Consider the following 16,866-nt stretch of genomic DNA (forward strand, 5'->3'; position numbering starts at 1 on the left):
CTCCAAAACGCTTTCGTGGACAAGTTGTGACCTGCACATTCACCACGCTATGAGGCGAAACGGAACCGTTTTCGAGGTAAATACAGGGTAAATACAGAGTATGCTTGCTGAAAAACTGTCCCTGAACGCAACACGCATCAGCGGTTTTGCATGAATTTACCTCTTAAACGGCTCTGTCTCGTAACGTTCCGTTATTATCTCATAGCGTGGTGATTGTGCAGCTCACAACTTGTCCACGACAGCGTTTTGGAGTTGTTGGGTTGTGTATTTGATGAGTTTGATGAGGGAAACCAAGAAATTCCCTTAGCCTCCATAGCGTAGCTCTGAGCATCGCTATGTAGCGATTATGGCAATGGGCCAATTTGCCAAAATGTTGAACTATCCCTTTAAGAGAAAAGGATGGAAGGTTTCAAGATATGTGTCTTAGCTATTGAGAAAAACTGTATTCTCAGCATGGCGCTGGAAGGTATATGATGACCAAACACTTGCCCACATGCCTCTTCTGCAATGTAAGAGCAATGCAGGGGTATTCAGGTGTGGTCAGTTCAAGGTTGGATTTGGTGATATTTTCCCTGTTTTAGCCAGGAACTGTCTGAAATGGTCTGTGATGAGGTATTGTTGCCAGAAGGATCCATAACCAAAAAATTCCCAGGAATAATCTTTCTCCTGTTGTATTTACAGTCAAACAAATGTACTGTAATTGTTTTGTATTGTAATCATAACGGACACTGTTACTGCATAGTATTCTATCTTTTTTACTGTATTTATTGTAGACTTTTTTATTTCCTTGTTACTGTAAAAAAAGACAAGGGTAAAAAAAACGTTGCTGCTAATTACTGTAGAATTTCTACTTTTAAGCTCCACACTGAGAAAACAGAGATAAAATAGTAAAGACTGAAACGTTTTGTGTAAAGTACATCAGTGTGTTACTGTTGATTTGAAAGTGATTAAAAATGGCGCCTGTGTGTATCATATTGTTGCTAGAATGACATTTTTAGAAAAGATTGTAAGGTTTTGATTGCAGAGTTTCATTTTGACAAAGCTGTAAAATGTTTGTGTTGTGTCTTATCTAGCTTGGATGTAGAGTCTTGACACATAGCGAAATTTTGTGTAAGCAGTCGGCAAAAACTGTAAACTTTGAGTGAGCGTTGGTGACACTTTCAGGTCTCTGTGCTTGTCCTTATAAGTCCTTATAACAAATGAAGAAAAAGCTGTTGTGTACGGCTGTAATTTTGTGTAATTCAACTGGTCATCTACAATATTAACAATCCTGAGGGCTTGTGTATACTAACAACATTCTCTAAATTCTGGTATGTGTAGGTTTCATCACGTTATTAGCAAATAACTTGTCCACGAAAGCGTTTTGGAGTTTTGGGATTTTGTATTTGATGAGTTTGATGAGGGAAACCAATTTTGAATTGACATGTCTAAACAATGATCCCGAAGCTTGCCATTATGCATCAAGAGTACATCACAGTGCACAGTGTGTTTTAATGAGTGAAAATGTGTTTAGTTTTTTGCAAAAGAGTGACATGAAATATGCAACTTGTGTCTTTACTGATAATGTTAATGCTTTTGCTAGGAGTGTTTGCTTCAGTGGGTTCAGGCCACTGATTTGATGATTTGAATAATTTGTTTAATAAAAAAAACTGTAAGTAAATCAAAAACACTGTAATAAAGAACATCCTTATCACAACCAGACATGTAACTTTGCTGTTTGCATTTAAGTCAATAACAAAACATCTTTGGTATGTACTGTGTACAGCTGACAGGATTGATAGGAATCATTTCCCATGACAGCTAACATGTCTGTCATATTTAAAATATTTTTGAAAAAACAAACATAGTGACATAAAAATTCAAACTTTGAGTGAGCCAGTCATACAGTGCGGTCCCATGAAGGAAGATCAGAGGACAAACATACTCCGACATTGATACGGTATGCATCACCTGTAACAATTATGCTGCTATAAAAAAAAAGGACGTTCAGCTGCAGCTCCACAGCTGTGAGAGGAGCCTCTGCTGGAGTTTTAGCTGTGTGTGTATCAGACAGAAACTTTGCTGTGCTTATTTTCACAAAGGAAGATTTCAATCCTTAAATTGGAAGGTGACAAGTCTTCAAAGTAAAGGTCTAACAACCAAGATCCTATACTAGGGAAAGATTTATAAGAAACAAGAGACACAATAAACATAGATAAGAAGAATACAAATTGTTAAAACCCACCAGGTTGACATAATGCTTGGTAGTGTTAGAGGGTGGGGTTCAAACAAATGTAGTTTGGCAGCAAATAGATAAGCTGCACAACAAAACTGGAATGATCACGGAAGAGTTCACACACTTGCACTGCCACTAAGTGATAAAGCTCTTCCTTCCTCTCTATTCAAAATCTGCACCATTGAGGATGCACAGAGCGACAAAGTGAACAGACTGATTGAAGACAGAGATCCAGTGGCATCCAAAAAGAGGTAAATTTTGAAAGGCAGAGATGTTGATTGAAGAGTTACAATATACTGTGGACAGAGTCTCTTTTCAATAATAACGTGCATTGGTAGGCTATACTTGATTTTTGGGCAGGTCAGTCTTTGCCTGTTAAGCTTGTCAGGCAGGCAACCTCAGTATCTTCTTTTAAATCCCTAAAACTCACTTTTATCTTGGCCTTCCCTTTTGCTACTATAACTTGATTGTATTGTATATGTTACTGATTTTATTGTACTCAACGCATCTCATCTCATCATGATGAAGCCTCTTTCGATTTAAAATTCCTTTGAGATACTATGACCTGGACAAATGAAAATTATGTACTTGACGCACTTTGTAATTTTAATTTCTGTAAGTGCTATAGGAATAAAGTTATTATTATGATTATGATTATTATATTGTGTTTGTATTCAGTGATTTTTAAGACAGGTCTTGTACAGTTACAAAATTAAACATCCATTTATCATTGATTGATCATCAGCAGCAATGTTTTATTCCCTCGAAAATAATTAATTTAATGTATCAATCTAGGACAGTGCGAACCCACCGTGCATTTTTCGGTCTAAAAGACGACTAAGGCTGGAAAAGTTTTCCAGGATGCGTCGGAACCCTGGTCTATTTATAGACATCTAAATTTAGATGTTAACTTTTGTACTATATTTAAAGGGACAACGAGGAGTTTCTATTCGGTTATAAAAAAGTCTCACGTTAATGTGGATGAATCTCCGCTACCCACACTTGTTAATGGCTCCATTTTCGATAAATATATCGTTCTGTCTCTATCGTTATTTTGTTATTATTAGTGGTGGCGAAAATGCTGGTCGAGCCGACCAGCATTTCCTTCGTGGCGAGTCATGAGAATAACGCAGCTGAATCGCCGTTTATGGTCGGAACTATGACGGTATGTGAACCTCTTTGAACCTCTGACTTTAATTATTGATGAATGAAAACATGAGTCTGTCTTGCGCCGGTCAAAGAATTTTACGGTGTGCGCGGAGGCTCATAAATGTAGTGTGAAAACGCTTCGCTTTTCCAAAACTCCTCGTTGTCCCTTTAAACCCCATTACAGAATCTAGATGTCGTATAGACGTTTATTAAACATACTATTATAAGGATATTCTAATAAATCTAGACATTTAAGTAATGTAATTACAATCTATTAACTATAAACTGTTTTCTTGTCTGTAACAACATCTATTGCACGTCTGTCCGTCCTGGGTGAGGGATCCCTCTTCTGTTGCTCACCCTGAGGTTTCTCCAATTTTTCCCTGTTAAAAGGGTTTTCCATGGAGTTTTTCCTCAGTGGATGTGAGGGTCTAAGGACAGAGGATGTTGTTATGATGCCATGTAAAGCCCTTTGAGACAAACCGTTTGTAAAAACGATACAAATAAAATTGCCTTGCCTTGCCTTAAATTATTCACAACAAACCTATATTAAAGGGATAGTTCACCCAAAATTCAAATTTCACTCATTATCTACTCACCCTCATGTCGACTAAGGGCTGGGAGAAGTTTCAGAGTTGTCCGTGGCTTCTCTGAGTTACAGGGGTTCTCGGCGTAGCAGTGCATGTCCATATAATGGTTGCAAAGGGATACCACTTTTCTTCATAACAAAAAGACACACCAAAAAACATCCAAATACCTCCATGCTGCTCATATGTAATGTCCGCCTTGTATTGAAGCCCCAAAATACGGAATTGTTCAGAAAAAATTAAATAAGTCTATATCTCAAGCTTATTTTGTAGCGGAAGCTCCTCTTAATTGGACGAACCGGGAAGAGGAGCTTCCGCTATAAAACAAGCTTAACTTTTCATTCAAACAAACTAATGCGACAGTTATATCTCATCAAAGACCAACATTAATCTCCTAAGCGGTAAACCTCTAAAAGCGTGCGAATAAGTTACTTGGCTCGTTTTCTCCGGCTGCTGCTGCTGTGACAGCCGCTGCCATGGTCCCCGCCGAATCTGCACTTCTCCCAAAACAAACATCGGAGCAAATTTCCTAACAAGCATTGTAAACTGACCACAGGCTCTGGATTAAACTGTGACTTTCTCACATGAAAAATATTAAAGTGTTAACAGCGTTAAAGCCAGAATTAAAACAGGTTTACTGCTATGGCTGTCGGTTGCCGCAAAACGGCGATAGCGATGCTAATTTCTGTTAGCCCATCTATGGGGTTTTACATTACACATTAGCATTAAGCTAGCAGACTTTATGCTTAGTTGTGGTACTGGCTGTGTGTTTTGAACGTTGTTTCAAGCCTAGTTTGGAACTATTGGGAGCTACATGAACCACCTGACCGCACTGGCAGCGACATCAAAAGCTGTTGCCACTCTGTTATATCAATCACTCTGGCCATAGCCTTCCTTCCATTAACTGAAATGTTAATGACACATATGAATTTCACCTCCTCTCCTTTATTTCCTAGGGTGAAGAGACATGGGAGTAACACAGGAGCCAAAAGAAGAAGTGAAGCTGCAGTTTTTAAAACACATTTCAAAGGGGTTTCATTAGAACAAGGGCAGATGAATAATTGAAATGTTAAAGCTAACAAAACATTTATCCTCAACTGATCATGAAGAGGAATCATCTGGAACACCAGCAGCAAAGAAGCCATTGGTTGAGCAAGGTGAAATCTCCACAAGGCTAGGCGTTCTATCACCCAGTCAGGTCAAGACTATAACACAAGCTCAAAGTTTACCTGGCATGATGTTACAAACCAGATATACACCTGACATCACTCATGATGAAGACGACAATGAAAGCTACAGTTTCCAGTGCTCCCGTCCAGGCCTGTACCAGTGCAGAGAGACAGGCCTGCTGTTTGACATGGAGGGAGAAGGGACCGTGGTTTACAGCATGGTCCCCTGGAACAGGAGGCTACTGGCTCAACACCACAAGAAACCTGCAGGACCCCTGTTTGACATCACATGTGTCCAGCAGTCTGTGTGTCAGCTTCACCTCCCACACTGTGAGATCAGATCCACAGGAGGATGTCGGTTCTTGTCAGTTGCTCATGCGAACGATGACAACATCGAGTTCATCACTCCTCATGAGATAACAGACACTCATGTCATTATAAACATCACTGGCTTTTCTGGTTACGGTAACGTCAAGGATGAAGACTCACCAGCTGACCCAGTCCGAGCCTTGGTTCTGCTGTTCTACAGACCCTCCACTGGTCCTGATGATGAATCTCTGATCAATGTGTTGTTGCTACCAAAAAATGTTTCTCTGCAGGATGTGCAGCGCACCAGAAAGAAGTTAGTTGGGAACGAGAGGTACATAGAGACGTCTCCACACTGTAAACTGCAGCCAGATCAGCTGTACACCCTGTCCACTTGTCCTGAAGACGACTCGGTGCACGTTGAACCACAACAAGCTGAATTTTACAGTGATAACTACGACAACTTCTTTCCATCATTCCAGGTGAAATTAAAAGAGGTCAAGAAGAAAATAAAGCTTGTTCTGAAACACATCAACGCCTCCGACTGTGTCTGGGAAAGTGACATCAGCATTCCACCGGGTCCAGTTAAACGGTCCTGTGGGTCAAGACAGACACTGTTTGACATACGGAACGGCCTGATTCATGCAATATCAGAACCTGTTCTCAAGAGTCTGCTGGACAAACTGTTGGAGAGAAAGGTGTTTACTGACTCTGAGGTGGAGTCAGTGGACAAGATGCAGAACAGAGGAGACAAAGCTCGTTTTATTATCGACACAGTGAGGAAGAAAGGTGATTCTGCCAGTTCAGAGATGATCGAGTTTCTCTGTGAGGTCGACCCCTTCCTCTGTGAACATCTTGGGTTGATCTGAAGACGAAGCTTGTGCCTCACTCAGGTCCACATGTATCCCCATAGAGAACTGATTGTTTTTCACTTTATTGACAGAAGTGTCAGTTACCTGACCAGATGATCTTACATTGAACCTAAAATACTATTACTACTTACTACACTTACTATACCACTGTGTCTTGCTTTGGTTCATGCAGAATAACACCTTACTTTAATTGCATGTGTGCCTTCATCAGCCAGCAGGGGGAGCCATTTACCTGTTAGTGGAGTGGCAGGAAAAAAACAAAGGCAGGAATTAATTCTGAAATGCAAGCATGTAATGTCTGGTTAACAGTGCATCATAATAAAAAGTACTGCACATATCACTTTGGAAAACTCCGTTGTGGGACAAAATGTTTTTAAAAAAATGTATTAATCAAGAAGTCTCAGCTCAATATAGGCTATGTAATCTATTCAATTATTTTTTTGTTTTTTTATTTATTTATTTACATCTATATTCTTTTTTTTTTAGTATATATATTTTATTTCTTGGCTTTATTATATAGAGATCACGTCGGATGCTCCGCCGGCCCAGAGTGCTCTCATGCGGGGAAAGAAAGCAGGGTTAAGCGCTAAACTCCTCGCCCTGAAGTTGGCTTCATTTTGGTAATGTTGCTATGGGATGCCCAGCAATATTCCTCGTCTTCCTCTTCATTGTACGGTCTCTGGTAAACAACATGAATGAACTGCGACAGGATCATGTTTTTAAAAGGATCCTAGACTGTCATGATATGATGTTTCTAATGAGCATGGTTAAACAGTGTCACGCTGTTTCCCAAACGACACCTACAGCAGTGAAGTGTAGGTTTCTAGTGTTAGCCTACAGATGGAACAGTGGTTCCTGTCATTAGGCTACTTTATATTCAAAATATCATCATGTTGCTGGCCCTACATTCACAAACAAAACCTATTTTAAATTGTGTATTTTTTTTTTTAGAGGTTCAGAGGCTGTAGTCAAGCTGCTCAGTTTTAATATAGCCTAAGCCTACTAATTTTATGTGATTGGCTATTTAAATTTTTTTTTTTTTTTTAAATATGTCTGGATGATCAATAACAAATTAAACTGTGGTTTGACAACTTCAAACACATTTATTGATTTAATTTAAAGGAGCCATGGTAGCCTATAAAATCACGTGTAAGATCAAATCAGTGTTAAAGGCTCCCAGGCAGGTGATTTTGAAGTAGGCTACGCTAAAAGTAATACAGAGAGTAGGTATTCAGAATACATTACTTGAGTGACTAGTATGTGTCACACATACTAGTGACTAGTATGTGTCACACATACTAGTGACTAGTATGTGTAACCAGTCTCATCTCTATACTCAACAGAAAAGGGTGCTTTTCACAGAAGCACTGCTGTTCTACTTGCTGTGAAGTGCACCCCCACTTAACTTTTACTATGAAAGTGCTACATACATGAAACTCACTCACATACTAGTCATCTCTATACTCTGATCACTGATTTTCAGACAAACAGAAAAAGAAAACACAGGGTGGTGCCCTTCACGGCAGTGTTACTGTTCTACTTGCCGTGAAGTGCACCAGCACTATCACTTAAGTTTTACTAAGAAAGTTCCACAATTAAAACAAATAAATAAACAAGAGTGGTGCACAGTCTCCTGTACTGCACTTGCTCCTGTGACCACAGATTTTGCAATTTTGCTCCTGCAAATATTTGTTCCTGGCGTTTGATTTGATTTGATTTGATTTTATTAAGATCCCCATTAGCTGCTACACCCGGTCATGACCTCAAAACACTAGTATGTAATAAAGACTCTTGTACCAAATGCTTTGTAAACAAACATCAAGACGTATTTCTGGATTTCTTTAAATGGCAAAAAAAGGTTGCTGAAACGTTTCCACAAATTCCTTCATTAATGAGCATAAAACCCACAAAGAGCAGCATAAGAAAGCTGCGGGCTGAAATGGCAGAGACTATCTCAGAGAGCCGACCTAGGTAATTTTTGTCATATATTTACTATGCACACAAAACAACAAAGCTTGTCCAGTAAAGTTCACTTATGTCCTGTAGAACCAAGAGATGAGTACTGCTCAATCTGTGGACTCAAAGAAGTCCCAAAAAACGCAGTGACTGAAGCAGTTGTTATTGACATCAGTGCATTCATTAGAGGAAAATACAGAGAAATACAAAAAATACATTTGCTGAAAAACAATGCCTGAAGTCAACGCGCACCAGCGGTTTTGCATGAATTTACCTCTAACGTTCCGTTATTATCTCATAGCGTGGTGAATGTGCAGGCCACAAATTGTACACCAGAGCATTTTGGCGTTGTTGGATTGTGTATTTGATGAGTTTGATGAGGGAAACCAAGAAATCCCATGAGCCTCCGTAGCGTAGCTCTGAGCAGCTTGCGGCTCTGCTCCGCTGTTCTAAAAATAGCTTGTACAGACAAATAAAGGTAACAAACCTACTGCTATGACTATAGGGATTATGGCAATGGGGCAATTTGCCAAAATGTTGAACTATCCCTTTAATGTTAAATTTAAAGACCAGGTAAACCAAGAATAAATATGTGTTTTAAGTTTATAATACCACAAGAAAACATTTTATTAACCACTCTGTCAAATTTGGAGGACTAAAAAAGTCGTTAAGTATATACAATTCTGCATCAAAGTTGTCAATAAATGAGCAGTTTTCTCTGCTTCCAGACGGTGGGGGCGTGTCGCGATATGGTCGAGCTGCAGGCAAAGAGACCACGCCCCATGGCAGGAGAGCTATAGACTTCACTTGCTGAACATCCCTGATACACAAACATGTACACGTTGTCATGAAATAAAGACGGGAAAGTAACCTCAAACACACTCCACCACACACCCCAGTCCTCAGCACTGACACAGCTGATAAAACTTAAGGAAATATTCTTAGCTCAACTCTTGGGGCCGGATTTACTAAAGGTTTGCGTGTATTAAAACGTGTGCAAACGTGATTGCACGCGCAAACACACGTGGAACCTGATCTACTAACCGGGCGCACCGAGGATTGCGTCTCTCAAACGGGCAAAATAGCACGTGCGATCCATTTAGCGTGTTTGCCTTGATGAATATGTAAATATGGGCGTTTCTGCCAGAACGCGCAAAATACTGGGAGGAGTAGATGCAAATAGATTTATTTAGCGCGCGCAATGTGATTTACCAAACCAGGAAGAGTCTTTATTTACCACGTCTGAAAACCATGTACTAACTGATACAACTTTGCCAAAACGTATGCGTTTATTGGTTTGATACCTGTCAGAGCCCCATGATCTTACATCTCTGCATTTCCTCACGTCTGGGTAATTCTCTAACAGTTTTTCAGCCATGTTAAAAGTCTTTTACGTGCCGTTACGCACGGCGCACGTCTGTCCTGCAGTGCGCAAGGTGTGTGATTGTCGCTGCAGCTGCTGCCTGTTCGTCACTATATGACGAGTTGGGCCCTGTAGTGATTTGTGTTTATTAATCAACAGAGCGCGAGAGAGATGAACACACATGCTGTCTTTGTATGAATCGGATCAAATGTCATTCTGTCCCTTCGTCCATCCAGCTGTCCACTCTCTCCATGGCGGAAACCATTACCACGCGCAAAACCCTCATTTGCATATTGTGGTTTGCACGTGTTTTCATTTAGCGGGTTACTCTTAGTAGATCACCTGTTTTGCGTGCACTAACCAAACATGCAATATTTTAGCGGGTGCAAACAATTTAGCGCCCGTTATCTGGGACCTGGTTACACCCCGCCTTTTCGAAACCCCGCCTTTCCGACAATAGACTTCCATTCATCGTAATAGCGGGGTTTTCTATTTTTTCTATTTTTCTAGACCCCGCTATTCCGACAAGGCTATTGGGTAAACCTCCCCACTCCGAACGGACAGACGGACCTAATCAGAAAGGAAACGGAGGCTGTGCAGTGCGCAATGCGCATTGATCCTTTTTTCCTTTTTGGGGTCAAACGGATCATGTGCATAATTAACTGCAACTGTAACAGCGGTGTTTCGAAGTGGGGGTGTTTCGGAACAGCGGGGTGTTGAAGTGGAGGTGTGTCGGAATGGAGAGCTGTCCCCCTGGGACCTTAGTAAATCCGGCCCTTGGTGTCTAAAACAGTCAGCAGCAGCAGCAGTCGTCCAGCTGCAACATGTTATAATCCACCATGCTGCTCCCGTTTACATCTCGTTACCGGTCAGCGTGTTTCATCCATTTGCATTGTGTGAAAAAAAATAAAGTTTTTAGCTAACGTTAGCTTAGCTTTAGCTTCAAGTGTCCTGACAGGAGAAGCAGTAGCAGAGACAGTGAATTATCTCTGGACCTGGTACCGAGTCCAGGCACACCGCATCCGAGCTGAGCAGCAGCTAAAAACTTTTTTTTCTCTTTCACACAATGCAAACGGAGGAAACGGGCAGACCGCGAGTAACGATCCAAACAGGAATAATATCGGTGGATTATAACATGTTGCAGCTGGACGACTGCTGCTGCTGCTGCCTGTTTTAGACACCAGAGTGAAGGTAAGAAATGGTTTGATCAGCTGTGTGTCCGCTCGGACGTGTGGTGGACTGAGACCACGGCGGAGTTTTTTTTTTTTGACGGTGTTTTCTGTCCGTGATTTTATGGCTGGTCTCCCGTGTGTCTGGTTGTGTGCGTGAGAGGAGGCTGTTTGGTCGGACAGTGTGTTAATGAGGGAGACTCTGGTCAAAAGACGGTGTTGCTGCTGCTGCTGTGTGTGTAACGTTGTGAGGGGTGTGTGACCGGGGGAGTCAGCCTCTCTCCCCGCGGTGACGGCTGTTTATCACGGTGTGAATACGTTAACGTTAGCACTGTAAACTCGTTATGAAGGAACAGGACAGTAGTGGTCTCCCCTGTGTGTGAACATGAGCTACGTTTAGTTAGCTGGCTGTTTCACGTGTTTCAGCTAGACTGAAGAGCAAGTGGGACGGAAAACCTCTGAAGTCAGTTGGCTGAATGTATTTATATGTAGAGCAGAGCAGGGGGCGGGTTTATGTAAGTACGGCCGCTTTACGTAAAGCAGCCCTCGACTTAAGCCCGCCCATTCTACACCTGCACACAGAACAGTCTCTGAGGCCTAGCTCCTCAAGGAAATGATGAATGGGAAAAATATTTTTTACATGTTTTGAGGGACACATTTAAGGCCTAATTAATATGATAAGAAGAAAAATACTGAATTTGGTTTACCCGGTCTTTAACTTGTGTTTCAACCTGTAATTTACTACAACTGTGTTAATTTATTCATGGTACTTATTCACTGTATCCACTGTATTATTTGCTGTATTTGTATTATTGCATTTTAACCGTATTCTGTATATTTTAAAGCCTGACCAGGGACAAAGACTGCAAATTAGCTGAAGCTAGATGTCATCACGTGTTTACTATTTCCTGTGGCAATGTTGTATGCATGGTCCCTGTTAAATAAACATTCAAATAAAATAAACTACTCTGAGTGATAGATTGAGTCCAGTGGAGGTTTGTACCTGTGTGTTTCCCAAGGTTTATCACAGGTATAATTCATATTTTCAAATGTTTGTGTTTAATTTAATTCACTGTGATTTTTGTTGTGCACAACTCCAAACTGTATTGTGGCCATGAAGACGCACCAAAGTTTCAGAGAGTCCAGCACCACCCAACTGACAGTCACGTAAAACCTCTCATTTAGTCTGACAGACTAAAGAGATACAGAGCATGTCACCCAGCCTCATCAACAAGAAACGTGTGTATGTGGTTTTCAAAAGTGCAGTGCTGACGTTTACTGGAAAATACTGAATGAGCAAAACAGCTGAAGCTTACTGGTTTATTCAAATGTGTTTTTTTCTGTTTGTTTTCTTTTGTTTTTTCTTTTTCTTCTCTCTTGGACACATTTTACTCGCAACAGACTGGTATGTGGACTACTATTTCCAGCCAACCCAGTCCCCATATTAGTATCACCTAAATAATGACGAATAGGCTACCTAAGCAATATAGATGCTTAACCCTTAATGTTAAAGCTATGGTCTACGATTTGGAGCATTGGTAATTATTATTAACATCGTTTATACAGCGATTATGGTCCTGTGGTCCGATATACACAATATAAATAGCAAAAAGAACCAAAAAAATCCATTCAGTCTATCAGCCGTGGGCCTGCATAGAAATTGACCAATGGGCGCCGTGTGCCCCGTCCGGCTCCCACTGGCTCGTACCCTCCATCCTATCCCCTTGTCTCCCCTGCTCCTCCTCGACCCCCCTCGTCCCCACCCCCTCCGCTTAGAAACTACAAGTAGTTGTAACCGCTCTGAGCTGCTCAGCCACAGACACATGAACCCACCAATTCAGCGCCTGCTGCCCTCCACCCCCGGTCGGTCTGCCGAAAAAAAGCCCCACTAGGATTCAGAGAAGCACAGTACAGAAGCACAGAATGTGTTGCTGCCCGTATTACTGGTACCGGTGTCGCGTCGAGTCTCCCTGATCCTCTCCCAGACACACAGCTGCTTCCAGCCGCAGCCTGACCGGGGTGCTCTGCACCCTGCACACCGCGGCCCTGCTGAGCTCCTGGTCTTCCTCCTCTCCCTGTCACACAGCTGCTTCCAGCCGCAGCCTGACCGGTCTCTCTGCACTGCGGCGCCGCGGAGCTCCAGGCCCCGGTCTTCCTGCTCCTCTTCCCCAGACACAGCACCCTGTGGCCGGTCACCCAGCGCGAGGAGTCTCCCTGTAGCATGAGGCTGTGCTAACGGCTGCTAATGGCGGCGCTGCTCGTACCATCGGTCGCCGCGGTCCCGTTGCCGGGGACGGCGACGACGGTACTGGCACCGGTAACGAGGCGGTATTAGTGGGCTAGCGCCGAGCACAGCCTCATGCTACAGGGAGACTCTTCACGCTGGGTGACCCGGCAGATCATGAAACTGACGGTGGCGCACCGTGATTACATCGGGCTGGGATCGAATCCTTTGCCGAACTTGCCATATTTCTTTTCTATTTTGAACTGAGATCACATTTGCCATCTACACCATTTCACATCGTATAAAGCCATAGACTATTTAGACTTGTTTCAGAGGAGAATAATAATTCATAGCAGAGCCTAATTGCTATATCAGGCTAAGTCAATACCGAAAGCCTATCACAATCATATGCCAAATGAGAAACTTCATGTTTATTTTATATTTTTATTGTGTCAGCTTGAAACCATACAACCATGTAACGTTTGTTGAACAGGAGTGTGCATGGCAAATCAAATCTCAAACAATCAATTATAGCTGCTGCGCAGCGATGGGTCGGGTCCGGGCTACTTTTGGGCAAATTTTGGCAATTCTGAGCAACAAACAGGAGAATAGGAAGACAAGACAGTTGTCCTTATAATGTCCAATTTGGACCAGTTGAGGGTTGAACCCACAACCTCGGGAACCAAAGACCGTTGCCTATCGCACTGAGCTAATTGACAAGTGGGAGTGCAATAGTGGCTTCACAAATTGAGTAAGCCATTCACTGTCGTGTAGGCAGATTTGAAACCACAGTAAAAAGAAAAATCAGTTTTTGAGGTAATGATATGTATTTGTTAAACATCTACTGTGACTCTAAGATGTTAGGAGCCTTCGCACATAGTCCAGTCCAAGCTATTTGGATTTTTAAAATTAGAAGCTTGCTGTGATGCCACCATTAGGACAATTGTCTTGTGTTTCATGTTGAGGACAACTGACATTTTGATCTGTCATCATCATCATCATCACCCTTGCTGGGACTCGAACCCACAGCCTCTGACACCAAGAACCAGCTCCTAACTCACTGAGCTAATTGGCTGGTAGTGAGACCTGCTGTGTAGCTTCATTTATCCACTCAGGTGAGCCAGTGCCCGGGCAGCTGTTGTAAAGGCAGATTTCAAAAATGGTCATAAAGTCAGAAATTATGTTATCTAAACAAAAATCTGTTAACACATAAATTGCATTTAGACAGCAAAACAGCTTGAGGACATGTGACATTTTGATCTGTCATCATCATCATCATCATCATCATCATCATCACCCTTGCTGGGTCTCGAACCCACAACCTCTGACACCAAGAACCAGCTCCTAACTCGCTGAGCTAATTGGCTGGTAGTGAGACCTGCTGTGTAGCTTAATTTATCCACTCAGGTGAGCCAGTGCCCGGGCAGCTGTTGTGATGAAATGGTCAAAATTTCAGAAATTCAGTCATCTAAACAAAAATCTGATAATACATAAATTGCATCTTGACAGCATGGAAATGTTGGTGATTTGTTTTTAATGATAAGTGTTTTGCTTCATAAGAGAAAATCTGATGTTTAAAAATTCCACACTCACATTGGCTGCAGTTGTTCCCATGAGAGCAGAATTCAAAATGTTCTCAAAAATTCAGTTTTTGAATTAAAATTCTGATATTTGCCAAACTTCATTAACATGACTCCAGAATATTCTCGTTTTTTTTCAGGAAGTTTGAAAATGTATTTAGCAAGAATTTGATGGTATATGTTTACAGTAGTGTTTACAGTCAAACGTTTTCATGCACTGTAGGCTCAATTTTTGCTTAATCAAAAATCCGAGAAACAAGTTTTGTGGAGGACGGTCTGGAGATGCTCTGTAGCAAGTTTGTGACAATTGAGCAAAAATTGTGGGAGGAGATACATTTTAAAAGTTTTACAGTTATTGAAAAAAACAGAGTGATGGACTTCATAATTTGTAATGAGTTTAAGTGGACAAAAGTTTCAGCAGTATTGAGGCTACATTGTGGTGAAGTTTCAACACTGTAGCATCTACCGTTGGTTTGGTAGGAATTTTTAAAGTTTTTAAATTTAAACGCTTATTGTGCCCCCCCTAGGAGGGGGGGGCACATGTCCTTGGAGTTGAGTGAATCTGGCATGGGGTCGGATGTTTCTGTGAAGTTTGGTGAGTTTTCGCCCATGGGAAGTATGACTTCCTTGGAAGAAGAAAGAAAGAAAGAAAGAAGAAGAATTCCTAGGAATACAATAGTGTCCCGGCAGCTTAGCTGCCCGGACCCTAATGAACCAATGAATGACACGTCTCAATTGCACTTCATTTTATTGAACACTAGATGTCGTACTGGAGCACTGTGTCAGTGAAGCCTCGCGAGTAATGAATCATTACTCGAAAAAGGTGTTGAAGCCTCAACAAAGCCTCGATTGCCCATCACTAGCTCCGCTCTGCTCTGTGAGGGGAGGGGGGGGGGGGCGTGTCGCGAGGAGGTCCCGAGGGGCGGGCCATACGAGCTCGGAGGGGAGGGGCGGGGGTGTGTGAGAGGTGCTTTTTTCAAATTTTTCTCATCCTCTTTCAAAACGTAGACCATAGCTTTAAATGGGGCTATTTTTTTCCTTTTCTCCTACCACAATGAAACTTTACACAATGAAAGTAGACATTAAAAGTAACATTTTTTGTATTACAAGTTTCTTGGAAAATTAATTTTAAATATGTAAATGAGCTCAACACTAATTGACTTATGGTCAAGAAGCCATAAAGCCACAAGCAGCAACAGGGGCCAAATAACTTGGTTCTTAGTCCCGCTCATATGTTGTTGAACATAACAGCATATTTAATATAACATCACACACAGTCATTGAAACGACTTTGATGAATTCTGACTTTCTTCTGATGTTCTCTGCAAACTGGGAGGAAAGTCGTTAGGTAAGGCTTGTTCGCTAATTAAAAAAAAGGCGAATTAAAAAAAAGGATTTAGAAAGCAACTGGAGACAAGACTGTGCAATTAATTCTTAAGGTCAGTATAGGTCTTTTAAGTGTGGCAAGTGACATGTGTGTATGCATAAGTCAAGTGTGGCAAGCGACAGCACTCGGTGCATAGGTTAACTTATTGAATGGACATGAATGTGTTAGTTATTTGGCCCCTGTTGCTGCTTGTGGCTTTATGGCTTCTTGACCATAAGTCAATTAGTGTTGAGCTCATTTACATATTTAAAATTAATTTTCCAAGAAACTTGAAATACAGAAATGTTACTTTTCATGTATACTTTTATTGTGTGAAGTGTGATTGTGGTAGGAGTAAAGGAAGAAAATAAGCCTATTCGGGTGTATTTTGGGCATATTTCATTAGTGTATTGCTCATTTGCATATTCAGATTCATTTTCCAAGAAACTTGTAATACAAAAAATGTTACTTTTAATGTCTACTTTCATTGTGTAAAGTTTCATTGTGGTAGGAGTAAAGGAAAAAAATAAGCCTATTCGGGTGTATTTTGGGCATATTTGATTAGTGTAAGGCTCATTTGCATATTCAGATTCATTTTCAAAGAAACTTGTAATACAAAAAATGTTACATTTCATGGATACTTTCATTGTGTAAAGTTTCATTGTGATAGGATTAAAGGGAAAAAATAGCCCCATTGGGGTGTAGCACCATAGACTTTATACAGTAAATAATGATAAGAATTAAACATATTTCCCCAACTAGGATTTCTTAGGACTTTTAGTATGTTGTTCTAGACACCTCATAGAAATGATGTATGGTGAAAAACCTTCTGTGACAATTCATATGTCATAAAACGCTATTTTGCCTGGACTAACAAGGCTAAACTCTACTACTACTTAAAGTGAATGCA

General features: G+C 41.3%; 1 protein-coding gene across 1 annotated transcript; it reads left to right on the plus strand.

The window, feature by feature from the left end:
* The first annotated feature begins 5,188 nt into the window (after positions 1–5,188).
* On the plus strand, positions 5,189–6,316 carry LOC146966953 (uncharacterized). Its single transcript, XM_085763965.1, has one exon. The coding sequence runs from the start codon at positions 5,189–5,191 to the stop codon at positions 6,293–6,295; it is 1,107 nt and encodes a 368-aa protein (XP_085620091.1). The 3' UTR covers positions 6,296–6,316.
* Positions 6,317–16,866: the final 10,550 nt, after the last annotated feature.

The sequence above is a fragment of the Trachurus japonicus genome, chromosome 20 (genome assembly GCF_045865225.1).
Source record: "Trachurus japonicus isolate A0001 chromosome 20, Traja_1.0".
NCBI lineage: Eukaryota > Metazoa > Chordata > Actinopteri > Carangiformes > Carangidae > Trachurus > Trachurus japonicus.

Bases quoted from the DNA above. Each gene is read 5' to 3' on its own strand.
- LOC146966953 (XM_085763965.1), top strand. From the start codon at position 5,189: ATGTTACAAACCAGATATACACCTGACATCACTCATGATGAAGACGAC.